We start from the raw sequence: 27,873 nt of genomic DNA, 5'->3' as shown, positions 1-27,873 counted from the left end.
CAAGGCAGCACACAACATATCAATCAGAAAAATCACGTCTGCCGACATCATCTTTGCCCCTCTCCCCTTCCAGGGTAAAACCCCACAGCATCATTAAATCTCTTTATTTTTAATTTTCCTATATCAAAACAGTTTGGGGTATTTTTTTCCAGTATAAAAAACAGCGACAAAACCTTTAGATCACACAGTGGCTGAATTAATTATGTTCAGAGGAAAGGCAGAGGGAAAGAAAAGTCGACAAAAGGAATAGAAAGAATCCTGAGTTTTCCTAGAGGCTCTGCTTGAGGGCCCTGAGGCTGGGGAGCAGCTGGTCTGCACACAGACGCTCCTCTGCATTGGCCTTCCAGCAGCAGCTGATGATGCCGTGCAGCGCCTGGCCCACGGGTGACCCGTGGAACTCCTCGGCAGCCAGCGAAGGGCGCAAGTTGTAGGCGACCACGGCGTAGAGCACGTGCTGCCGCTCGCCCAGGTACGGCTGCTCCCGCGTCACCATCTGCCAGAGGGTGATGGCAAATGAGTAGATGTCCGCTTTGGCAGTGACCCTCTCCCCCTTGAGGAGCTCGGGGGCACGGTGTGTGTACGTGCCCCCTTGCTGGCAAACGTGGGCGCTCTGGGAGGAGCCCTTCTCCAGTTTCTGGGAGCACCCAAAGTCTCCAATCTTGCACACTCCCTGCTCAGTGATGAAAACGTTTGCAGGCTTCAGGTCCAAGTGCACAATGTCCTGCGAGTGCAGAAAGGCTAAGCCTGTCATGATGTCACAAGAATAGCACACAGTCTCTTCCATGCTCAGGGCCTTCCTTCCACATCCTTCTTCGTTGTCCTCCCCCTGTCTCCATGCATCCCCCGTGCCATAAATTACATGGTGCAGAGTGATGTTACCCACGTACTCCATGATGATGGTGCCCAGGCTGTTCTCGCTGGCTGGGGCACAGGTGCTGGCAGCCACCACACGTACCACATTATTGTGTTGGAGCTGGGCCACGTTCAGCTCAGCCCAGAAGCTCTGCCGTGATGCCAGCCGGTTTTTGCTGCTCTTCTTCACCTGCTTCACAGCCACTGTTGCACCGTGGTAGGTGGCTTTGTAGACAGAGCCAAAGCCCCCAGATCCTAAGGGCTGCAGGAGGCAGAGCTGCTCCCAGTCAATGGAGCACCAGGACAGGCGTGAGGGCAATCGGCGAGTCCTGGCTGAAGAAGCTCCTCCCAAAAGGCATTTGCTGTCTTTGCCAGGGATAACTAAAGGGCTGCTGCAGGGGCGCAAGTTCGCAGAGGGGGAATACTCAAAAGAAAGAAAACAATTAAGAGGAATAGGTGATGGCATAATATGGAGGCAAAAACAACAGGCAGCTACCAAGACAGAAGACTAGAAAGCTTCCCTGAGAGAAAGGACTCTAAACCAGCTTCCAAAGCCTTTTATCCTCCCTTCACCATTTTCCCTCGTTCCCCCAAATGAACTGCATCTGTCCCAACTGTCAGAACTAAATCAGGTTCACCTGGAAGCATTCTTCTCCAGCCCTGAAGCAAGTCTCTAGAAAGTCAAGGCAAACGGATTTAAAGCTAAAAAATTATTAACTCATAAGTATTTCACATCATTTCTAATCTCAAAAGAAAAAGAAATATGTTCTGCCCATTGAATGCCTCTAGCAAAATCCCCAGGAGTAAATAAAGCAGTGACAGGTGATTGCATTTCACCATGGCTCTAGGCAGGAATGATCAGCATCAGGTGCATAGGTGCATTAAACGGCTCAAAGTCTTTGTCAGTGGAAGCAGCTGAAGTGGTGAGTGCTAACGTTTGATGATGCTATGGCAGGCATAAATATAAAATTGTGTTTGTGGGGCCCTACCACTTAAACATAACTGGGACAAGGGGACTAGTTTGGGTGCTCAGCTTTGCCCATGCACTACTGCAACCTTAATATCAGCATAAAGATAAATTATTGTTGTGCATCACCCTTTGGCTACAGTAACTAAAATTACACATAAGTATTTGGTCTTCCTACCACACTCCATGCAGTACTACAGGTGTGTATTTTATTTCTGGATCCTTCTTAGAAAAATTATTGCTGAATTTACAGAGCTGTTCTGGCAGAAATCAAAGAAACATGATTTTGTGTTAGTGGTCCATGTGGTTTTTAAGGAGCTTTTTTAAAATTTTGACCCTCTCACATATTTGCAGTGCTCTTGCTAACTACCATAGTGTTCGGCACCAGCTGTACTGCCCAGACAGGAGAGCACTCTTATGGGACCTATACAGTTAAGGATTTTTGAATATTCCAGTATCTTTCTGTACATGTTGACAAATATCTTGGACAACTTGCAAGCCATTTCCTACCTCCTCAGTCTTCAGAACTTTCCTCTGGATGTCAGATTTTTCAGTACAGATTCTGCCATGGAACTTCACACTGACAGTGCCTCTTTCTCCAGGATTTATCTCTGGGCAGCACCAAATCTGCAGGGAGTCCTGGTGTTTTCTTTTCATTTTTGGTTTGTTTTTTTTTTTTTTAATCTGGATGTGTATAATGTAGACCTCAGGGTTTCAAGGGTACCCAGACCATGTGCAAGCAGAACTAAGTGTTCTCCTCCTTGAGATGAGTTCAGTTTTTCACCCTAACAGACAAACCTGATGTCCCAAAGGGATCTCCTGACCCTCCCTGAACTCTAGATCAGCTGGATCAGGGGGTCTCAAAGACATCACTCCTCAGTGAATAAGTGATAGAGATCTTCCCCAGAACTGAGATTTAGGACAATCAGGATAAATTTGCTACAGCAATTCACAGGGAAACAAACCTGGACCACAGATGAGTGGGAATGGAGAATTTCGTTTATCATCTGGCAGTATGAAACAGGCTAGGAAGATCTGGATAAACACACGCTAATAGGACTTGCTAACAAGTGAGAGCACAAGGACCAAGGGATGCCAAGAGGCCTTGCAAGTGCCATGGGTGGGACAGTTCCTGCAGATGGGGCTGCCTGACAACACAAGGCTCCTCTTTCCTGGCCCCTCCCAGAAGGGACTGTGGCAGTGCAAGAGGCCCCAGGACCCGTCAGATGCTACCGTAGCCTGTTGGACAGCACGAGCCACCCAAGTAATATCCTACTGCTACCCCTGCTTCGGGGCATTTCTCTGGCTCATCATCAGTTACACAGCATGTTTTGGGGGTGGGGGAGGACCAGAGGATCTTTAGTGTGGTATTAAATACGCAGTGAAGTAAGCCATGGAGACAACAGGTATTAATTTTCCATTCTTGAGCAGCACTACGATGTTAAGCCTTTATGTAGAAGTCTTGCATTTCCAATCTTTGCAGAGAATGTCATCTAGGCAGCTGAGTTGTGGTGGAAATGAAAAGCTGAAGAAAGTGGATGAAGCTACATAACAGAGAGAAAAGATTTTTATGCCTGTTTTCTGAGTGCTAGTAGGGCTGCAATTCTTCAGCAGGCTTCTGTGCCATACAGCATATAAGAGCACCAGAAAGACATTTCTGCTCTGAATTCTCCAAGCCTGTTTTCACCTAGTTATGGTGGCAGTGAAGTTCAAAGGGAAAGCTGAGTGTGGAGAGGCACAGGTAGAAGGATGTGGGGATGAAAAGACTGAGCATAGACCTGTTAAGCTGACATTTACATCAGCCTTTCTGATGATTGTGAATGCTATAAAACAGCAATAAAATCTATGTTCATAAAATAGACAGGATTCTGTTTCCAAATTTCTTTGATTGAAATCTCCTTTGAAAGGCTGTATCAGACCTTCCATATTATTATTTCCAAATTCCATGTCCACATCTGTCAGCTGTCCTTTTGCTGCAATTTCAGGTAATTTTCTTGTTACCCTTTTCTGTCAGAAATCCTTCTGTTTTGCCCTGCCATTGTAGACGTTGTATTGTTCTTGGGGAATACACTGAATTTTTCAACAGGAAGAGGGGCATTCTTCGGGATGTAAAGTGCCTCAATGTGACTTACTGTCCTGCCTCAATCTTATGGCTGAGGACTGAAGGAAGGGAACATCCAGAGTCTTTCAGTGTGAATATGATTAAATCTGATTTAAATGCAAGCAGGCTTTTATTCTTAATGAGCACCATTTTCCTGTAATCCATTGATGATTTGGCCCAGTGACTTGCCAGGAGCCACAATTGCTGTAGGATGTCCATGTTAAGCTCCCAGTGAGGCTGGGGAGCCACCTGCAGAGGGGAGCAGGGCTGCTGGGGACACACTGGCCCTTCCCTCCCGGCCACCCTTCCCCAGGGCAATGCTCAGCAGGTTCCAACCACACTGTTCCCATTGCACCGCCTTTTCCATGAGGGAAAAGGAAGCTGTAGGGGCCAGAAGTCACCAGTACAGAGTGCAATAGGAGCTTTTACAAGTGACAGGAGGGAAGCACGCAGTCTGTGTCCTGTGGGCTCCAATATGTCACTGCAATAAACTGCAGCATCAATGGGTTTGTTCCAAGCTTGTGTGTTGCATTTCTGCAAGTAAAACATACCTGTGCACCCAGTGCTGCACCAGCTGCCCCATCTAGTCTGTGCTTCTGGATGAGAAGGAATACAGAATCTCACTTGGTTCCCCCATTCATATTTCACTTGCATATCAGGGACACAGAAACTCTTTGTTTGGCATTGTTCTTAGTTACTGCTGCTGTTTGTTTGGTCACTGCACAGGAGGAATCAGCCCCGATACCAAGGGCCTTAAAGGGCTGGCATGGATGTAACCCAGCACAACACAGGGCACGTACCAAACACCAGTTTTGTTTTTGTCAAGGTGCATCACTCTTGTGCTTAATAGCCAGTTTTGTCTAAAACAGGAGAAGGACAGGGCTGGGGGTTGGAACTGACTTCAGGGAGTTTAGGAGTGCATAGTTATATACTTCTCCTCAATGCTTAATTTATTTGTACATTTGGTGGTTGTACTATGTAACAATCCCTTGAAGGCTTGGCTATCCAGAGGCTGCTAAGAACTGCCTTACAATACAGAGGTAGCATTGTGTTTCTAATAGGTTACTTTGTAACCTCGCTAAAGGAGCCAACTGTAGCTCTTCAGTACTTAAATTACAGTCCTACTCAAAGCAAGACAGTTCCATAGCCTGTGGCTCAGTGACTTCTGAGAGGTTTTCTTCTCTGTTTGAAACCAAGTTTTCTTTTTTCTTCTTCTACTGTTAGTCCCTCTGATCTCAGTTTAGGATTTGATGATGAACCTACATTCTCCTCATGCACAGAGTTTCATAGTCCAAGTGTTGCTTCCGGCCACACCTCATAGACCTCAAATGATATTCAGAGCTGCCTGAAACGAATTCTGATATGATCAGTTGAACAGGTGTAAGTGATAGCATTGTCTGGAGCCAGTCCCTACAGAGGCTTGCTCTGAAGATAGGCAACTGATTAACAACTTTTTTTTCTTCTTCTTTTTATTTTTTTCTTCCCTACAAGAACAAGCCAGAAAATAATCGAGTTCATGTTTCAGTTTGGCTGTTTTGGTGAGACAAATGACACCCTGGAACTGCAAATACAAACAAGTTTTCATTAAAGCAGTGAAAGGTAAACCCAAATGCAAGGAAAAAGTACATCTGCAAGAATTGTGATGCTGTTTTACTGCTGAGACTTAATAATAATAAACATTTTAAAAGGTTAAACCCTAGTTTATAAATAATAAGATCAAGTTTCAAACACACATTGCCAAACAGCTGTTTGATGCTTTTTTCCCTTCACACTAAGGTTACTCCATGTGTTCAAGAGCATGAAGCAAAGGCTCTTCTTACCTGAACACACTGAGGTTTTAACTGGAGGCACTGGAAAGGCAGGTGAGGTTTCACAGCTAATTTACAGGGGGCTCAGTGACCAAGGTGGACCAGGGATAACAATCTGAGACCTGCTGCTGTAGATTAATACTACAGTTTCAAACGAGCACCTTGTGACAAACTAAAGGAATCCAAACCTAGGGATAAAGACAATGAAATGTAAACTGCAGGCTCTCACCCACAGCAGTATTTTCTGGCCATGCAAAGACTGATACCTATCCTGGCAGGTTGACTGCTGTCACGTGGCAGGCACCTTGTGCATTATTTTCAGCCAAATTGTCCAAGACTGGTTTTGCCCCTGGAGCAAAGCTGACTTTGCTGGGAGCAGGGAGTTGCCAAATATAGCGGTGGAATTTAACACTTGTAGCTCAAGGACTAGGAAACAGCTTCAATGCTTAATGAGCAAAATGAATCATGTACAGCAAAGGACCCAGGGGGGTAATGTTAGTGCTAAGTCGAGCAGTGGGAGGCTGCTGCTTTGCCAGGTACATGGATTTAATGCTGATGCCTAGACTGATGCCTAAAGGGGTGAGTCTCTCCCAGCAGATTGCACAATCCCATTAACACAGATCACACCCAGCTCTGGGATGTATATTAAATACACTGCCATAGCAAATGTGGTGGCTTCCTGCAAACACCACCTCTTTGGAAGAGGGAAGAGGCAAGAGAATCAGCTAAATTTGGTGGCTCTGAAGTGGTGGCCTGGGTACCCTGGTGGGGCACAGCAAATTCTCAGAGGTTGCCTTAAGTCAAAAGGTTTTAAGCCCAACATTAAAATGGGTCATACAATTCAAATACATCATTGCAAGGCTTTCAGTGAGTAAGCAGAAGCTTCTTGTAAAAACACTGCTGAATTCAGCCCAAGCTGAACAGAGCATATAAACTATGGGGCAACCCTGCAATACTTCACTGGTCTAAGGAGTAAAACACTGACAAAATAAAAGGAGACAATTTTCAGGTGAGACTTCAGAAAGTTTGGGACTCTAGTCTGTGTTTATTTGTTGTGAATGTTTGATATTTGATAGTCTTATGTTACAGCTCAGATGTTGCCCACTTTCGGTATGCCCCTAAACCATAACCAAAGCCTGTATTTTATTTTTATTTTCAGTATAAGTACTTGTGAAGGAACTTTAAGGATTTACTCATGACCATGTGTGTGTAACAATTTAACACAAAAGCCAGTAAGCCAGAGTTGAGCCTAATTTCAGAGGCAGAGCCTATAGAGCTTTTCTGCTGAAATTGTATCTAGGACTACACAAGGACAGCTGACAAACACCTTCCTCACTGGAGTCTGTGCACCCTTTAGATAAACTGCTGTCTCTCATAGATTAATCAAGTAGTTGGAAGAAGCTCTGCCAGCTTGCCTGGGAAACCACACACTGTGTTAACTTGGGGACACCTTAATAAACAATATGATTCACTTTGGATTTGTAAAACACAAACACTTTAAACTTAAACATTTTGGAGGAAACCAAAATGAAAAAAACCTGAAACTAATTTAGCAACTTTTCCAGCTTGGATTACTTTCCCATGCACACATGCATGCACACATACATGTGCACACAAAACATTCACCAGAGTTTAAGCAATGTACTGAGTTTTAGGAACTGTGACTCTTCAGGTTTTCTGCACTACTTAACACACATCAAACAGAGATGTGGCACGTGAAAGTGACACTAAACCATTCTTCTTTGTTCGTGGCAGTTCAGTGCAACAGTGAGAATCAGCCCCACGGGTAAAATATCAAGGGATCAATTCAAATGATTTCCAGCTCAGCCACAGCAGGCATTACCATAGGCCTGTTTTCAGAAAGCTCAGCTGGCAGCTGAGGTCTCTTCAGTCCCCTCTCAGGCAAACTAGCTTTGGAGCTGGTGATCTTGTGATACAAATATCCCCAAATGAGAAAAGGCTGAGTGATGACAGTGAAGAACAGAATTGCTCATTCTATTTTTTTACAAATACTTATTTCTCTGAAAATGTTCATTACTCGAGGACATGCAGACCAATAAATAAATAGATAAATGTATAGAAAGATAAAAATACCAGGCAAACTGTTACATCTTTATTAAGAGTAGAGAAAGTTCATACTGAATTACCTGGGATATAGCACAGGAGCAGTAACTTGAAATTTCACACTACAGCTGGGGTCTGTAATTTTCAACACCATTATCTCCGGTGTTGTTCAAAACAGAAATACAGTGTTGCTGTTTATTTGCTAAAGGCCCCAGCTTACACCGATAAGCACCACTTAATCTTCCAAAATGCTTCTTGAACTATTAAGTACGGACTAAATTTTGTAACAGAGTTTATCTTGCTGTCCTGCTGCTTGCTGCCTGTGTGCGATCGCCAATCCTTGCTGTGCCAACTACAACAGCTGCCACTTTGGAAAACTTAATTTCTATCCGATTTTATAGAATGTTTTGATTTGCAAAGCAGGGAAGCCAACAGTATGTAGCTGCTCAGTTCTTGTTCATCCAGCAGTAGCTCTGCATCAGTTCTGGATTTCTCTGTCAAAAACCACTTTTCATCCTAGGACATGCTTGTATGTGGAAAGGAAAAGAAAGTGTAAAGAACGAAGGAAAGTGAAGGGGAAAACCAGAACAGACTTCCACTCCTGGAGGACAGTGAGACCTGCCACAGTGGATACTACAGAACCATTTTTCTGTACTTTCTTATGCAAATTTTGGAAAGAAGTGGTTACAGGAGACAGAAGGGAAGATGTCTGTGGTTCTGAATTTAACAAGGAAATTCGGGCGGGACTGTCAGGAGATGTCTGTATAACATACAGATGTCATCTGTGCAATCCCATTCTAATTATTGCAGAGGCTGATGGAATTTCTAGAGGCTATCTGCTTGGAAGGAGGGCACATTAATCAGTAACAGTGGGTGAGACCAGCTAGGACAGCAACACAGTGAATGGGGTGGTTTTCTCTCGAGGGTGTGTGTGGGGGGTATGTGTCTGTGGGTAGTTATAAATTGTTTTGCAGAGTATTTCATATCATAGAGCACGTGTTGAGCTTCTGACTCTCAAAATAACAAGGCCAACCCTCTCAAACAAGTTAGAAACCTGTGGCACAGAAGTGATAAGTCAGCTCAGAGGAGTGGGGTAGGGATCACAAGACAGGAAAGATGTATGCATGTGGAGAAGGTGAAAGCCACCAACTCTCTCTAACAATCATTTCTCTCCCACTGGGTTACAGCAAGGAACCTAAAAAACCAAGATTTGAAAAAGGGGGGAACTCAAAAGCAGGGAAACCCAGCCAGTACTAAAAATGTTAATAAAATATGTTCCAAAAAGCAATGAAATGTGAAATGCTACTCTTTTACTTTCCTGGCAAACAGTCTATGCTAGGGAACACCTGGATGGAATGAGCAGAGGTAACCTTCTGCAGTTGTGTGCAGGCTGCTTGTCTGGCTGCGAGGCACCTCTTCCCCAAGCATTAGCCTGGCTTTTTCAGAAGTCAGTGCCAGGCCAGACAGACATCTATGGGATCATCTATGGGATCAAAGCAACTGACTTTCTCCTGGAAATACTGCAGAGAGACATCCCACATACTGTGTCTAGCACATGGCACGCCCTCAGAGTATGTCCTGTAAACTACAACAAACGATGCATGAGACTTGCACTGATCTGAAATGATGGGGAATCACCTATGTGTCCCAAAGGAGTGGTCCCACTATGGACATCCCATACTTACCTTCCAGTGTCTCACAGTGTTTCAAAGTGCAATCTGATGGCAAACTCAATTGCTTCCTTCAGAGTTCAGATCTGTTTTGTCACAGACACAGTAGCATCATCCCATTTGTTCCTTGGTGAAATCATAAAACGCAGACATTTAAGCCTTAAGATTTTCTGAAAAACTGACATTTTACCAGCCATAAATTATAAAGACAGTTGTGCCTTTGCAAACTACTCCCAGCAAAATTGGATGGAGTCTGTAATTACTTCTTGCAATCCCAAACATGCAGATCAAGATTATCTATTGAAATGCCAGGCATAAGTTATTCATTAACTAAAACCATTCTGTAATTTTATTGATATATTTTGTGGAGTTCACATATTTTTGTACAGCAAACATAACACTGTAGGCCACAAGAAGCTGCAGCACTATTGTTTAATAGCAGCAAGGTATATTTTATAATCAGGGTATGTGGACAATAAATAGTCTGTTTCTTTGGATGTGAATGTTTAAAATGAAGTTCTGCTGCAGCTTCATAACGTGATTGCTATTTTACAGAGCTTATACACAAAAATATATATGCAATCTTTTTGTCTATATTTTATACAAATACAACAGTAGTTTGTGAATACATTTTAAAGTACATATACATGATAAGCAACTCAATTTCCCATATCACAGGATAGCAAATTTTAAATGCAAGAAACATATACAAATTCAGTCTGGAATGCAGGGTTTTCTGTGTTCTTTTTTTTTTTTTCTCTATTTTTTTTTCTGACTCAAAACTTTTATCATTAAAAACATTTTAGCATACAAGTCCAAACAATTTTTCCACTAGCTAAAAATATAATTTCAACAATCCGAGTCAGGTTTGGGTGTGACATCATTCACCAATATACTCTTCCCAGTTTTTGTCTAAGGCTTTTAGTAACATATAGTATGTTCTTCACTCCACACCATATAAAAAGCCCACACTTAACATTAACTAGCAGTCACCTACTTTTGTGAACAAGAGCTGGGCTTGTCAGCGTTTAAATTTGCATGTCCAAAATTTTACTTTTGCAAGTGCATATGAATACATTGTGGTGTTGCACAAAAGTTCATTAATGACAAATTAAGTCACAGTATAAAAATATATCATACAACTATAGGTCTAGTATAGTCCTTTTTTTTCTATGGGTAAAAATACATCTGAATGAGACAGGGAGGTTTGTAGCACCATGAGAGGAGTTGTATCCCAAGTTACATTAGCAGCATGATCCAATATAACAATATTGCAGGAGTGTTTCTGAGGAGATAAACATTCACTCTGGTTCAACTGTACCACTGAAGCTTATACTGAAAAGTGTTTACATATGATTAGCAATAGTTCTGTGTCACTTCCAGGGCTAGATAACTGTTATCAAAAGACACTGCCTTCCAACAAAAGTAAGACACCCTTATTGCATAAAAGCTTTGGGACTACCCAAACACATTTTGAACTACTGTGGCATTACTTGTAAGTTGAGCATGATGCTAAGTAAGCTGTGGTTTAAACTGTACACTGGGGGGAAGCAGGATGGGCAGCTAAGCCTATAATGGTTTACTACATACCAGATAAGTACATACATTTCAGAGGCTTATCTATAGACTGAGAAGAATACAGGAGAAGCTGCTAAACCAGTGTATGAGACAGACATAACAAAGGATGCAGGATCCCCATAGCATTTACGGATGCAGGATCAGGCCCAAAGTTAACTTCAGACAGCAGCATAGCGATGATAGGATGTGATTAAAAAAAAATCTGTATCAAATACTGCATGTTAAATATTTTTGACAAAGTTTACCATCAAGAACTCCAGAAGACAGTTTGCAAATGGTGAGGACAAACTCCTAATTGTTTTTGACTGGTATTAAAAATGGCAGTAGAAGACAGTGTAGTTTGAAACATGTAAACCTAGTAAAAACCATTGTAAAACCCTTAAGAAAGACACACTGGTTCTGTGCAATATAGCAAATTGATAAGAAAACACTGTAAAAATGTACCTGTTCAAAATTACAATGTCTACCATTTTGTACACAAAGCATTATACCAAAGGCCTACATATATGTAATCTAATGGCACTTGAAACAAATTATAATAAAAGGTTTTATAATAAAAAGCATAACCTGTAAGAAATTTTCTTAAAAGGTTTAGGTTTTCTTTTTGAAAGTGCTATATCTTGTAATATGTGTAACATAGAGGTTGACCAAGCTTTATTTTAAAAAATATTGGCCTATAATACAAGTTTAGCTCACTAGGCAAATGATCCTGAAAATATGTACTCTTAACATTCATTATTAGCTTAATAAAGCAATCAGCTCTGGCTCATGTTTCAGTCAGTATATGGTTTTTAAAAACCGCTACTGCCAAATTAACAATAAATCACTCTATTCCACAATTTACTACTAAATAAAGCACAAGCAACAAGTACACAAAAATATATATATTAAAAAAAAAAAAAACCAACAACAAAACAACCTTACTAGAAGTTTAGAAGTTGCACAAAGAGTGGTGCATGATCAGCCAGCCCTCCCCCCTCCCACCAAGAATCCATGGGAAATCAAGAAAATGGGGTTTAAAAACTGATGGTTTAGTAGTGGCCAATAGTGACTCTGCCTAAGTGATGCTCAAAAGCACTCTGGTGGTGTTGGTATTGCTTAAAGGGTCAGTCTGCTTCCATGTTACCCTACATCCTAGTTCAGCTGCAAACACTCTGGGTGCAGCCACCCACTGAAACCCTGACTGAATGAGGTTCAATATCTTGTCTGAGGTCTCTATTTCTCAAGTGAAATGTATATCTAACTCCAAGTGAAATGTCAATCCCTTTTCAGGAAGCTAAGGCACAAACAAGGTAGTAAGGGTTCTGGCTATGCACTAAGAAACGGGTGTTGGCAAAGCGTCTGTGGGTTTTGGTTTTCACGAAGTCTTTCAGCAGCTGGGGCCAATAACAAGCGGCTCCAGAAATTTGTGTGCCACAGGCTGCCCAGGGAGGGCAGTGCTGCCCGGCCACACTGCTGGGCCAGCTGCAGGATGCCAAGCACCTGCAGCTTTCCTCTGGGGCAGGGAGAGTTGCAGGTGCTCAGCTCCACACAGGACATAACCCACTGGAGGAATTAAGTCCATTTATCTTCATCTCAGATTAAGAGGATTGAGAATAAATCCAAGTTTTTCTTAGATGCGTTACGGTCGCTCATGTAAACTAGAGCTACATTCGGTTGCATTCAGCTTGTGCTCTGTTCATCTGTGTTTTTCTTTCCTTTAGAAAGGTGAATGGAAAAAAAGCAATATTGAACAAATCATTCAACTAAAGATGTAAGCAAGCGAGCAATCTGTTTCACAGAAACCAGAGGAAGCAGTCGTGAAGCAGAGCTAAACGCCCACTTTGAGATAACGTGCTCCTAAAACCAAAATCTAGGAGTTGTTTGCAGAATTTCAAAAGGTATTTTCCTTATTAATACATCCTCATTTTAATGCCTTTGGAACACAAACACATTTATAAAAATGTTATTTTTCAGTAATAAAATTTAAATACACATATGTATAAAATAGTAAAACTACACCTGCATATTGCTCCTAGCATTAAAAAAAACAGTAGGAGCTACTGATAAAACATCCGGAGCATGAGCTCCTTAAATGGGAGCAACTTTTGTTTCTGTGAAGTATATTTAGTTTAACCACTTAAAACCTTGTATGAATTCTCATTATTCATAGTTTGAAAGATACTAATGTACTCGATTTCCATTTTTTAATTCCTTGTACAAAAATGACAAGGAAAAGAATGTTATTGTTGAATTACAGCAAATCTAGTTTGCTTTTATGAATCACAGGGTTGGTTGTTTTTTTAGGTTTTTTTTTTTTCCTCTTTTGGTTATTAGGGGTTGGGGAATAGAATATATATTGCATTAGGTAAAAGTGGTGTAAGCAATATGCTTTTACTTCACTCCTAAGAGTCCTGTCTTTAAATCTTGGCAATGGGCAAAAAGTCCCTAACCAAGTACCCAGGTGTAGAAAGTGTGATTAACATCTAACTTGTTGCTTAGGAGGACATAACACACCATGTAACACAACTGAAAAGATCACTCCAATAAAAACAAAACAAAACAAACTGGTAGTTGCAAATTTACATTCACTTTCTGACTGCACACTAGTTTTGAACTGAAAATAGGTACACACTTTCTGGCTGGACTTGATCCACCCTTTGGCGGTGGCAGCGGGGAGAAGACTGACGCCTACAAACGTGAACACACTACTGGAAGGTTCCTATGCAGTACTCTTTCTATGCTACTAAAGAGAAAAAAACAGCAAGTTAAGAATTAAAACAAAAACTGTGACAAAATATTCTGCATTACTACGTTATAACACTTTTATATTTCAAGATCAGCCATTAATTTTGCCTGTTTCCCTATACCAGAGTCACGAAAGCACAACAACAGTTTCAAATTCAACTTGAAACATCTGTCATTTAGGCAAGCAGAGATTCTCTGTCGAAATTCTGTTCAGCCCTAATTTTAGAGAATTACACTAATTTTTTTTCTTCCGTTATCCATAACAGGCCACCAAAATTTAAGCCAGAAAATGGCAAAATTCTTAACAACTTTTATAATGACTTCAATACAAGTCAAAATGCTATATATATGTACATGTGTATATATGGACTTCTATATATACACACACAAGTTTTCAGAAACATCTGAATTCTATATTCATTTAAAAAATTTAGATTTGTCATTATAGAACAGGTCAGATGTGTCACCATTTGGGAAGAGGATTTGTTTGGAAACAGACTGGAGAATTTTTTTCATAAATCTAGGGAATCCTTGTGATACATATTTTAAATGGATTATTTGCAAATAGTAGAATATATTAAAAGGTAAAAGTGGCAGTTCTACCACTGACATCGATAAAACAGAATAGCTGGTATGGTTGAAAAAGTTTTAAAAACGGGAAGAGTGTTGTGAGTTTGCTTGGGATGACTTTCTACTGAACATTTTAAATGTGTAAATTGGCAGTGAAAATGAAAACAATACAATGAGACTGTTTAAAAAAAACAACAAACCAAAGTAAACACAGCTGAGAATAAACACTTTCAAAACATTTTAAAAAAGTTAATTTAAATTTCTTACTGGCTTCATGAAATTGGTACTGTACAAAAGCAGAGAATTTATAATGTCTTATAGTAGGCACTAAGTTAAAAATGGTCACCTAAGGCATTTCTACAAATAGACAGTTAACAAGCCAGCTTTGTACATCCTATTGGAAAGCTTGATGAAATCGTGGTAGGGTGGTGGTTGTGCTTAGACTGCTTGTGAAAGCTGCTGACAATGAGTGCAGAGACCCAAGACCTATACTATTGCTAGGATCTTGTGGATCCTGGGTTTGTGTTGGGAGCTGAGTCATAGAAGAATGTGCCTCCTCTTGCGTATAACTCATCCCGAGGTTTCCCACTGAAACAGAAGGATTATAGGGAGGGCCATTTACAGGTATGAAGTTGAACAGCTGAGAAAAGTCCAATGATGGGGCATTTAGAGGTTCACTAATAGGAACGGAGCCCTTGGAAAGGGAAACTTCCCCAGACCCATCATCTAGTGGCCCTACTTGTGGATCCAGCCCCAGTTTTGATGAAGATGCTTGAGAATCCTGGGATGAAGAAGGCATACCACTTTGCAACTCCATTAGGTAACTTTCAATTTCCCCTTTCAATGGCTGTTCTTTTTCAGGCATAGAAATTGAGTATGAGGTAGTACCGAGTGGGTATTTCAACGATAGCTGGTGAGAAGGGTGGACAGACTCCATATCTATTGGACAAGGCATTCCCAATGGTAACGATGTGGCAACCATTTGGTGTGCAGATGCAGAACTCTGCATGGACTGAATCTGAGTGTTGTAGAGATTTAATTGCAAAGTGTTTGTAAATGGCTTTGATGTCAGTTCACTGGAAGGTAAAGACATCACTGGAAGCAGCTCATCCTTAATAGGCACAGAAACATTGCAGGTAAAGGGATCTAGAAGGTCCATTGGCTCTGTTTTGACCTTCAGAAGTTCTTGGTTGTGACTTTTCTTCATGTGGCGCGTGAGGTGATCCTTCCGCCCAAATCTCTGTGCACAGTACTGACAGAGGAAGTCCTTTCTTCCAGTGTGCACTACCATGTGTCTGCGGACATCCTTTCGGGTGTAGAACCGACGGTCACAGTGTTCACACTGGTGCTTTTTCTCCTTCACTCCACCCGATGACTTGCCTGCATGAGTTTTTAGGTGCTCCAGCAGCACTCCTGTGCTTTCAAAAGTCTGCAAACATACCTTACAGGTGAGGTCACCACTTGTTGCAGCATGCAAAGCCAGGTGACGTTTGAACCCAAGCTTGGTATTGTAGTTCTTTCCACATTCTTCACACTTAAAGGCCTCTTTGTTGGGATTGTGTGTATGTAGGTGATTCTTTAGGTGATCTTTTCGGTGAAACATTTTCTCACAATAATTACACTTGTGGGTTTTCTCAGGAGAATGAGTAGCCATATGCCTTTAAACACAGATATATTCTGTAAGTAATTATTTTGATCAAAAAACACACGTGCTCATTTTTTAATGGCAGCTAAATACTACACTAAGGGCTGCTTTGCAACAGAACCTTTTAACTGAAAGCATGACACTACAAAGACAGTTTGACAAATTTAAATATAGCAAAACACGAGCCATTTCTCTTAAATTGACACTTTAGTTTTGGTGGGTCTTAGCTACGGTAACAGGGGTATATGGGCAAGTATGAAAGTATTCTTGTAAAAGTCCATAGCCAAAGAACTTTCAGTCCATACTCTTTTTCTTGTGACAATTCCTTATACAAATGAAAATTCTACGCTCATTAAAAACAAAACAAAACAAAACAAAAACAAACAAACAGAAAACAAAAGCAGAAAACAAATTAAGAAACAAAATCAAAGACATTAGCTTGCAAACTTAGGTAATTTAGAATTCTAGAAACAATCCAATAGCTACTTTAATTAACACATCCTCTCTGCAATCAGCTGAAGGCGTACAGAAATATATACTTTTACACGGCTTAACACGGCCAACATAAAATAGATAATATAATCTGAAAGATAAATAGAGTTTAATACCTTAGTAATTTGTACTTAGAAACAAAGGCCTTGGTGCAGTCTTGTTGTGTGCACTTGTAGGGCCTCTCTCCTGTGTGAGAGTATGAGTGAACCTTTAATTTCTCAACACTGTTAAAGGCCTTGTCACACAGTTGGCAAGGAAAGTTTTTTCTTGGTTTGGTTTCACCACGCTTACGTTTCCCTGAAGGGACTTTCTGGGTATCTCTTACTTCTGACAAATCACCAGGAATGACAGTGGCCATCGCAGCCTAAACCAGGCCTTCTTGTTGGACACTTGGGAATTGCCCAACTCCACTAAATGATTTAGCTTTAGATGGCTTCTCAAGTTTCATGTGGTCGTAAAAGAAAGCAAAAGGGGACTGGAAAAAAAAAATAAGAAACAACTAGTTTGTAACTAAACTTAGATTTTGAAGTTTACTTGCTATGTGATGCTTCTGAATAAAACTTAAAAATAAAGTTAGGTTCAGCTGGTCTAACGTAATACCTACAGGTTTCTTTATACTATTTGCTGCAACTCTTAAAATGCATTGCTCAGGATGAACAGATCCACATATGCCCTGAAATCACACCTCACAACTTTCCCCTCAAGCACTGATGGAGAACAGCAGAGTTTCTGTCAGATTAAGGGAGGCATCAGGCAAAGAGCCTACCTACCCAAGCACCTTTTGGCAGCTTCCCGTTTCAAAGGAATTACAGCTGCGCCTGTGGCGTTTGCACAGACATCCCCCCCACCACACACACACACAACTATCAAAGCCTGTAAGCCTCAAAATGTTTGAAAACCTGCACAAAACACAGCAGTACCCATGCAGACACTATGGAGGGCAAAGCTCATGTTCCCTTTTGGATATACCTCCCTCCCCGTGATTACTGCACATCTATGCATCTACTCTGGGAAAATGCATGCACTGCCAATGACGCCTAACACCAGGTGAAATTCTCCTGTAAACTCACCCTCTGCTAACAGAGACTTGATCTATGAATGGCAGAAGTCCCACGGATTAGGGTTAGATTAGACAGATCAGGGTTTTATCAGCCCAGTGCTGGAGACCCCCAGCCTTCTCATGCTACCCTGTGAGACACAAAGGCTGTAAGCATTCAGACTCAGGCTAGCTCAGGATGGAGGCTTCAAGTCCTGCCCCTGTGGCATAGCAAAATGTCAGCTAAACCGGAGGCTTTCATTGTCAGGAAGTGCGTGACGTGATCCTTGTGTCTGACTTGTGGGTGAGAAGTTTTAGATTTGTCATCTGGTATCATATAGTGGCAACTGGGCACCTGCCACCACAGGGCACTCAACAGCCCTCCTTTGTCAGGGGGTGCTGACAGCTTTGCTTCATCCTTGGAGCACAACTGCTACTATAGATACCAAACTCCTGTGCTACCCGGAGTGGGAAGGGTGGAGCGTGAGGTCTGCAGCAGCAGGGACAAGGAGGACAGGACAGCACTCAATGCAAGCATTTTTGAGGGCTGGAAAGCCCCAAAATTTAGCCTTTCTCCCTTGAAAGTGCCACGACCCACCCCCAGCCCTGGTGTCATGGCTGGCAGCTGCTGTCCCCTCCACTCTCTGCCGGGGCAGCTGCGCAGGAGGCGGCCGGGCCGGGCCGGGCGGCAGCGGGGCCGGGCGGCGGCCGGGCCAGGGCTCCAGGGCTCGGCATCCGGGCAGCGCCACAGCCCTGGCAGCAGGGCCGGGGAGGCCGCAGCTGCTGGGACAGGTGGAGCTGGGCAGCTGGAGCCGGGCAGGCACCACCAGGCTGCAGCTGCTCCAGCCCAACGCCACCTCCCTGCAAAACAAACCGGGCTCTCCCCTGCTGGCAGTGAGGGAGGCCGGCTAGCTGTGAGGGAGCCCCGGCCTTAGCTGTCCTCTCACCCCTGCTGGGGTTCAGCAGAGATGGAGGCAACCAACTGCTCCAGACAGGAGTGGAGAGCAGCGCTCAGGTGTGCCGAGGGGAAAACTACACGGTCCTTGCAAGTGCCCCAGCATGGTCGTGGAAGAAAGCGAGAAGGAAAGAAAGCCTGTGTTTTCCTCGATGCATGGCAGGACAGGAGAAGCAGGGAGAGGAAGGGGAAGTGCCTCTTTAATGTCTGCATTTTAAGAAATCCTTAGACTTGAGACCTCCATTTGAAATGTGTGTACAGAGTATGTCTTTGTCTAAGCCTTTTCCTCCCTCCTCCCCATTTTCCCTTGTCTTTAGAGGAGGAGAGAAGTACTGGTACACAAAGATGGAAATCTGCTTCCTTTCAACCCTGAAGTCCTTGAATGACAGGTTAAACTATGCTACCTCCTTGAAACTAGCAGTTTTGCAGGACCACCTTATTCCCTTAAATTTCGTAAGGAAACGCTAACATCTTTTAAAGATACCTAGTGAGAGAAAAGGCGTTTCTTTAAGGACTCTCTTGATTCCAGATTTGTCTCAAACTTATTCCCACTCGTGGGATGAAGCCTGGAGACATCAGTTCCATGAGTGGGAAAATGCACAGGTCTTCAAAGTATCAGCTTAATCTAATCTTCTGTCTCATAATTATCAATCTAGTTCACTAATTCTAGTTCATAAGGAACACTTGTTTGGAGACGTAAGAGCAATCATTTTCTTCAATAATAGTAAATAAAGACCAGTTCCAAAGACTTCAATGAAGCCACCAATGTAATCAAAAGGAGAGTCTGATTCACATCAAAGTTGTGATATATCTGTGGATTGAAAGGTATTTTTTAAAATATAGGCTTTAATCAGAATTGGTAATAAAATTAATTTTGTTCTTCTGTTAATGAACACACTGGTCTTCAGTGCATACTGGCCTGAATGTAGAACGAAATTTTGTTTTAGTCTAATCTCTCCTCACAAATGAAGTTCAGAGGCGAGAAGAAAAATCCAACACTTCACAGGGCAGTTTTATACCACACAAGCACTTGCATGAGACCCACCACACAGAGCTGAGAGCACCGCAGTCACAGCCCTCACCGCATGGCCAGGGCACACTTACAGCCCCAATGGGGTACAAGGGATCCAGCTCCTCTGGCCCCCCTGCCAAATCCATACCTAGCCTGAGACAGGGAAGGCAGGATTAGCAGAAAAGGCAAGGGACCAGCCTCCAGAGTCTGCTGCATGAGAGTGGCGCTACTTCAGCTCAGCAGCAAGTGGAGTCTGTGCCCAGACAGTGACAAGAGAAGCAGGGACAGCAGGAAAGAGACAGGGAAGGAGGATGAGCCACCACAGGGAGGGAGAGTGGACAGAACCAGGATGGTAATGTGGGGCTAGGGAGGCTCAGGGAGTGCTGTATAGGCATTGGGAATATCTAAGGACATGAGGATAGGGGTGAGCTGGTAACACTGGGGTGGGTGGGAAGGAACTGAACATGCATCAAGCTGGGGAGATGCAGGATATGACGCCATGCAGAAGGGTGAATCTGATGTAATGTCAATAGCAGCCTTTGTTATGAAACAGCATATTAAGTTTAACAAATTAACATCTGACAACTCTCACTGCTTTTCTCAATGCAAAGATCACACCTCAGGCTGAAGACCATCCTATATTCAGGCCAATATAAGATCACTGTTGTCTTCTCCAAAATTTCAGGTAACCTAGCTGCTGTACCAGTCAGAACATTCACAGGGATGAAAAATTTGGGTTTTGTTCCTCTACGATCAAAACTAATTAAGCTGACTTTGAACTGTGTTTAAGTGTCCTTAAAAATGCACCACTAGAACAAATATAGTGTGGATCCAATCTTTGACAATGACAGAGTTTTATTAAAAAACACGTATGCACTATTATCTCAGTATCACTTCTCAATAGGTGAGGCAATTAAGAATGTCAGTATTGATCTCTGAATAGCAAATAACCACTTTTTTTCCTTTTTTTGGGTGTGGATATATAGACTGAGCAATGGAGATAAACTTTAAAAAAACACTGATCCTCAAATATTAAATTTTCCAAAGACCAGCTGAAAGAATTTTATGAGTAATATTGCCTGCTTGCGTCTCAACATATTATCACTTAAAATCCACATTCTTACTGGTGCTTTCACAACTGCAGGATGAATGATTATATGCAGTATCAAATATAACAAACACATTACACAAAAGCTTATATATAATACTATTTTTAAAGAAGCATATACTTAAAAAGAATTAAAGCAGCCTCTGTTCAATGCACACCTGATGTTTGCCCACTAAAGTCCTCAGATTTTGGTCTTAACCAGTTCCGCTGACTCTTCTTGGAGGAAACCAGAATCCAGTACTTCCCATTTTTACTGGTCTGAAAAACAAAAGGAACAATGGACTAGACTCCAGCGAAACCAGCGCATTCATAAAGGCTGTGATGCGGCAAGACCAGGGATTGGAAAGAATCGGAAAGGAAAAGTTAAAAGGGACAGATCCAACCCATGCACAGAACATTATATACTGTTAATTATAAACTGTAGGAATCATTCTTGCATTATCAGTAGCAATTATGCACTTCAATTTGCAGTATACTTACATAATTTCAACTAATGCTATGCTGGACAGTGACACATAAAGAGATAAAATTAGACAAAAGCAAAGGAGTTTTCATATAGTTAAAAAAAATAAAAATCCACAGACCACAAATAATTTAGATGTAACAGCAAAACATGTGAAATGCTGGGCCCAGACTTGAGTTTCTTACTCAGAAAGGACTGAATAAGAGACGATTCTGGATTAGGCCCAACTTTACTAGAACCTAATGCCTTCATTCTGCTTAATTATACAGGAAATAGCAGCTTAAAAGGTGACCTGCAAAGGAAAATAAAATTAATTTAAAAAAAATAATAAAATCTCTTAATGATGAACATGCTACAGGTAAATCTCAAAGGAGGGCAAGTCTAGGTATGCCTGAGCAAACTGAGAGGGCCTTTTTGGAATTTCCCTTGTATCTCCCTTTCCCCTGCCATCATCCTTTTGTAAATTTGCAGCAGGTCTTCCTTGTCTTGCTAGAAGGCCTCCTGGACGACATAGGTATACACAGAAAACATGTTCAGTGCCTCATCGTAAGGGGAGGTTTATCCTGTCCAATTCTTCCAGATGTGTAAGGGCAAAGCCCTATACATACCCCACAGCAGGCTGAAGCTGTTTGCCAGGAGCTCTATAGTACTGTAACATTTCTCCCCCACACAAAACATTTTCCCGTCTGGCTTCCCTTTCATTCCAGAAATCATTCTTCCTTTTGATACCGAGTTCAGCTCTACACAGCACCAGCATGCTCTGTTGGTGGGTGTGAATGTGAGCAAACAGGTGTCCCTAAACACCTATTGATGTCAGAAGTGCTTCAGAACAACCAACTGAAGCTCTCTGATGGCTGAGGAACATTTTTGTGGGGCTTTGTACATACAGGCAGGAGGCAGAAACAGCTCCAGTTTTCAACTGTTTTCAACTAATGAGCACAACCCTCACCTCCACTTTTTGGGGTTCCCAAATCATCTTGTTTAAGGCAGAAAATGATGATGACTCCTTACCTCCTCTCCCAGCAAGACCCTTATAAATCCATTCCCCTGCAATGCCCATCTCAACATCTTCCACTATCACAAAGGAAGAGTTTTGTTCCTCAGATGTTTCTACTGAGGTACTACTATTGTTAAGTGTTTCTACTAATATACTACTATTGTTAGGTAGACAATATTAAAGACAGACACATAGATGTAATTGACTAAGTCCTCATGGACTTAGCTCATTCACTATTCCCATTTACAGACTATTTTCTGTTTGGAAAAAAAGACCCAAACAAATCCTGTTAAAATATTATCAAGTTCTCTCAGTGGCATTTAACATTTTCTCTTAAATGTTTATAGTCCTCAATGCTCAGAACACATCTAAAGTCACTCTAGCAAAAAGCAGATGACCTCAGGGACAGGCCACTAGAGACAGAGAAGCACTATGGAATCAGGGGAAAATGAAGCTACTGGAACAAGTAAATAAACAAGATAAACACGAGATGTAGCTAAAATGCTGAGGAGAATGAAGGAGAACAGTCAGGTACTCTCATTCATTCATTACCTTATGAATACAGCAAAACCACAATGCAGTGGATCCAGGTGAGGGCACTGCTACACCTACAATTAGTGGGATCTCAATTTCTACAGGGACTTTATTATGTAAAGAACTCAACAATGTACACATAAAAGGGGCTACATTTGTATGAATAATGAAAACATTTACTCCATTTGACAGGATTAAGCGAAAAGATAAAATAATTCCTATTCTTTGCAACAATAAGCATGCTATTTAATAAAAGACTTTTCCTTATGTACAGAAGACAAAAGTTGTCCATGATAATGCTGATTTCTAGACCACCTTTCTCAGAAGCTTTTGGTGTTAGAAAACGTCTGAGGCATAATACTGGACAAAGATGTATCATTCTCCTTGTTGTAACTGCTTATAATCATAGCGTTACTAAGCTTTTCACCTAGATGAGGTATGAAGAATTTTTAATGAACAACAAAGTTCAAAGTATTCTCTACATGAAGCAGAGAAGCATCACACTGCAAACGCATTGTCACATGCATGTGCCCAAGGCTCACTTGGGTATAACAAAACACAACTTCTCTAATTTATCAGAATTCTTACAATTCTTACAATTTACTAGATCTTCCATAATTTATGAAGTACTAATTTTGCTAAATCTCCAAACACGCTGATAATTCCAGGTTAAATAATATTTCAATTTCAACTTAAAAAAAAGTGCCCCAAAACCCTTAGGTGGACAATAAATAATATAAAATAATCGATTCCTTTTTATTATTAAAGAGGGTGGCACTTTTTTCCCCAAATTCACAGTTCCTATTTAAAAATCTCATAAAATAGTTACATTTGAAAATATTTTAAAACATTTGATATCTCAACTAAAAGAATAATGAAGACAATATAGAAATATAACCAATAATCCTCCTCCTAACTTGCATTTCATACTTAAGAGGGTTCAAGCACAGTAAAGGAAAAACAACAGTTTCATGGTTATTTTCTTTCAAAATAAAAAGAGCAATAATGAGAACACAGTACTGAGAACACAGTATTTGTCATTTCGCCTTTTATATAAAACAGCAAACCTAGCTTCAATTCCTGAAATCAATCAGTTTTAAACCAAAGGAAGGGTCCTAGAAATATCAGAATCGTAATTATGGTAGAACTCTGTAAGGAGTTAATAGCATTAGAGTCATTGTGGGTTTCAAATATTTCTTTAAGGAAACAAAATGGAAAGCGGTTACTTACCCTACGGAAACTGTGATTCTTTAAGAAGTGCTGTCCGCACAGATCCAGGTGAGCACGTACTCACACGGACAGGACCAAGTCCTCTGAAGTCAGTTATGTCCATCCAGGCTGTGCCTGTGAACCACCTCAGCTCGGCACAAGGCAAAGGACTCCCCAGCAGCGCCACGCTCTGCCACCACTGCCCCTTCTAGCACGGCCAGCGGCAGTGGCAGCTCCCACCTCTGCCCTTCGCTCACACTGCGGCACAAACCCAATCGCCTGCACCACTGCCACCGACGCGCTGCTCTGGCAACCCCCCTCTCCCCTGCTGCTCCCAAACCCCTGCTCCCACCTCAGGGGTTTGGGTGCTGATGTGATTTGAGATGGCAAGGTTTGCTGTGGTTCATGACGGGGAGCAGGGGCATGGGTGAGCAATACATGGGCAAGAGTTGATGTCCTAGCTGGAATTGTGGTGTGAGGTTTGGAAAGCTGAAATACCAACTGGCATCCTAGTTGAGGAAGAAAAGAGGATGAACAAATGCAACCCAAGGAAGCAAGGAGTTGCTGCTGCTCAGGGTGGTAATGGAGCAAACTAATCTCAGGATGCCCCAGTCCAACCTCTCAGGTTTGCCAGCAGTAAAGACCCATTCAGAGTAAAGGACAATAGATGACTTTTAGTGCCTCTATTGCCCATGTACCAGAAGAGCCACCATTACCATAGCATAAGTAATGATTTTTCCTCTTTTCTGTGCCAGGTGACTAATAATCTAAAAAGCACTGACAAGCAGTCACCTGACTAAAAAGTACTGACAGATGAAATCTGCTCTGTTGGAGCAATCAGGGACAGCTAGGGGAGCTGAGTTGGTGAAATCATCAGCAGGAGACAGCTGATCTCATCATCGGGGCTCAGAAGAGCCAAAATGACTATCAGACAGCACCTCCATTTGTAGAGAGGCAGTCACTGGAACAGGCTTCCCAAAGAAGCTGTGGATGCCCCATCCTTGGAAATGTTCAAGGGGACCGGTTGGATGGAGCTTTGAGCAGCTTGGTCTAGTGGAAGATGTCCCTGCCCATGGCATGAGGGCTGGAACTAGATGTTCTTTAAAGCCCCTTCCAACCCAAACTGTTCTATGACTCCAACTACAAACCCCATACCCTTCAGCTGGAGCTCTTAAAATGGCACCAATGTTGCCAGAGCTCCTGAAGACGAAGGAATCTAACCCCACATTAAGGTGACAAAAGAAGGAGCACCATGTAGCCTTCTCTGGCTTTCCCTGTGCTTTGAGCTTACACACAAGCCTCTCACCAGGCAGTTCCATTTTGTGGGGGAGCAGATTTAATCCTCCTGCTGATTTAGCTGCTGGAAGGGGCTGAGGGCAGAAGTGGCAAAGTGCCTGCAATGCTCCAGGACAGCATGCTGAAACCTGCTGCCCTGCAAGGCTCAGACACCCTTCCTGGATCAACAAGGATCAACGTGCCTACTGCACACTTGTACAGGCCTCAGAGAGAGAGCAGGAGGTCTGACCGGCTCCATAGAAAAACACTCGATTTTTTGCAGCAGACACTTCAACTCAGAGTAGCTGCAGGCAGCAGAAGATCCAACTTCCCACCTGTGGCTTTCAGAGGCCCCTCTTAAAGAGAATTAATTTCCATAAGGGAGGATCTCAGATGGAGAAGCTGATCCCACCAAAGGAAACAGTCAAGCAGGTAAGAAAAATCATTCAAAGATGTTGAAGTATTGATGCTTCAACCTATTTTGGGGTGCCTTTCTCCACCTTGAATTAAAATCAAGTCTTCTGACTGATTCAGGGGTCTACATCCCTGCTTGGGCCTGGCAGGCCATTTGATCTGCATTTATTTGAACAGCATGTCACTTTTTAAAAGAGACAGCTGAGGGAGCCTGCTCACCTTTGCTCATACTTAAAAAGAGAATCCTGGCTTTGGTAGGAAGATGCTGATCCTCCCCTATCTGCTCTTGGCTGAATAGTGGTGGAGAGGGAAAGGGACAACGAAGGTCTCTCTGTGGTTCTACATCTGGAAACTCAAGCTGAGGCACTGATGCTGGAGGGCAGAAAGGAAGAATGGGCATTGCTTGGGTGAGACAACTGAAAGTGAGTTTGGCCATGAAGTCTGACTAGGCCAGGAGAGGCTCACACCTGCATTTTCACAAAGTGAAATTTAATTTTCTGTCTGCTTTTTTGTGTAATTTGGAAGAGATTTGAACGGCAAGCAACATGTGCAGACACCTGGCACAACTGTCCAAAAATAAGGCACTGCCAAATGGCAGGAGGGACTGATCTTGGCCTCCAGAGCCCTGTCTCTGGCACTGTGGCCTTTTCTATGGCAGGCAGTGAGAGGGGAGAGCTGGCAGGTTGGCAGGTACCCTACCTGAGAGCAGCTGGAAATCAGCCAAGCTTTTATAGCGCCTCTTCTCTCCAAGCTGACAGACAGATGTGCAAAGACAAACAGGTCCAACACTGAGGCCCCAGTGGGACAAGATGGCATTGAGAGGGGTGATGCCACCTGGCCACCTGCATTTTCAGACAACAGTTACGGCAAGGAACCATTCAAAAACGCAGGCACTGGCCCTGTGGTACAGCAGTGCTTCATGTAAAGGCAGCACGCACACATAAGCAAACTAATCACAAAAGAACAGGTAGTTTTGCTGTGTGGGTTTTTAAGAATATCTACAAGGCTGTATTTGTTTTATCTTGAATTTCAGGACCTGCTTATAGCACACAGCTCAATTCAGGGAAATCCTGCTCCAAGGGTTCAAGCTCTAGCCTACAGTGCAGAGGGGTGACTGAGGGAGTGTGGTAGGACAGCAGTGAGATCATGCACAGGCTGCAGGAAGACACAACCAAATCCCCAAATCCAGGCATGCAGCAGGAGAACTGCCTGCAAAAGCTGCTGCAGGAAAATGGAATGATGTGGGCAAAACAGTGAAAATATCTCTCCAGCAATCTTAGATATAAACATAAGAATGACTTAGAGATAATAACACCTAAGAGTTCACCCCTCAGGGAAACAGCCTAACATCTAGAACACAATGAAATAACATAACCACTGAAACTAAAACCAGGCAACCATTGTAGTCTGCTCTAAGTGACAGCACATTACTAATATCTACTGTGTGCAGAATGATGATTAAGCTGCAAAGGATATAATATAGAAGACAGAAAAATACAAGATTCATCAATACTAGATTTTATTTAAGGCTTTGCTGGTTTGGATTTTTTTAAAACATCTACAGAACAGAGAAACCTACAGAAACTGCAGGCAGTTGAGCAGGAAAAAAACCCCAATCCCTTCAAACCAGTCTGAAATTTGGGTAGCAATGGAAACAAATGCACTAAAATTATTAAACATATTTCTTTTCTTGTGGGTAGTAAATACACGGATTTCAGTAGTAAACATCTGTAAATATACATATCTTTTATTAATTAATAAAGCAAGCACTTGGAGGAAAAAACCCACTAAATTCCTGTGGGACAGTAACCATCATACAAAAATAGGTATTTATATAAATATGACTATTAAGCTTAATGGTTTTTTTATTGTTATAATTCTATGCAATTCTGAGAGCTGTACTACAGTAATGAAATTTGGACAACTAGCTTTTTAATTTTAGAAAGTAACTCATTCTTATAATATGCTACACTAGAAAGAAGATTGCATAACTTTTTTTTTCAGAATATAAAAGAAAAAATTCTATCATGCTTGCCTTTTTTTTCCCCCTTAAGTTTCTGGAAAAGTAGAACATGAACTTACTAATGTTTATTTTAGCATGACCTAATAGTCTGTAATTTAAAGAAAAAAAAAAATCACAATGCCATCCAGCACCTCTGTGGGCTTTCCATGTTTCAGATTACTTAGGTCCACTTTAAATCTTGAGAGCTCAGTTTTGGTTACTAAATGTTCCAAAGGATTCCTGGTTATATACTAAATTAAAGGAAACAAGAGCTGCCTAGAGCTAACCCATCTGATGATTGTGGTTTTATGGACTTTTTAAGAATCTCTATGGCACTGCATAGATGTTTTCCTAAAAACTTCGGAAAGATTGTGATACAAATAATGCTGTTAGT

The 27,873-nt window shown here is 42.0% G+C and overlaps 2 protein-coding genes across 5 annotated transcripts in view; both read right to left on the bottom strand.

Moving 5' to 3' along the window:
* Positions 1-268: 268 nt before the first annotated feature.
* Positions 269-1,318, bottom strand: MOS (MOS proto-oncogene, serine/threonine kinase; the record flags this gene model as incomplete). The annotated part of the gene is made up of 1 exon (XM_084211798.1): positions 269-1,318. The coding sequence occupies one exon, from the start codon at positions 1,316-1,318 to the stop codon at positions 269-271; it is 1,050 nt and encodes a 349-aa protein (XP_084067924.1).
* A 12,335-nt stretch (positions 1,319-13,653) lies between these two features.
* PLAG1 (PLAG1 zinc finger) overlaps positions 13,654-27,873 on the bottom strand; it is a 48,205-nt gene continuing 33,985 nt past the window's right edge. The window contains exons 2-5 of one of the 4 annotated variants that reach the window (XM_084204316.1): positions 20,744-20,843; positions 16,766-16,949; positions 16,591-16,660; positions 13,654-15,995 (exon numbers count right to left, since the gene is read on the bottom strand). In XM_084204316.1, the coding sequence (XP_084060442.1) occupies positions 14,732-15,995; positions 16,591-16,660; positions 16,766-16,832 (1,401 nt within the window). In that variant the 5' untranslated portion in view covers positions 16,833-16,949; positions 20,744-20,843 and the 3' untranslated portion in view covers positions 13,654-14,731. Of the gene's footprint in view, positions 15,996-16,590; positions 16,950-20,743; positions 20,855-27,873 lie in introns of those variants that run through there. The other 3 variants (XM_084204314.1, XM_084204315.1, XM_084204317.1) reach the window with 3 other exon arrangements.

Source organism: Fringilla coelebs, assembly GCF_963513975.1.
Source record: "Fringilla coelebs genome assembly, chromosome: 1".
NCBI classification, from domain to species: domain Eukaryota; kingdom Metazoa; phylum Chordata; class Aves; order Passeriformes; family Fringillidae; genus Fringilla; species Fringilla coelebs.
The sequence above is the reverse complement of the archived record's forward strand: the minus strand, read 5'-3'. Positions and strand labels throughout refer to the sequence as shown.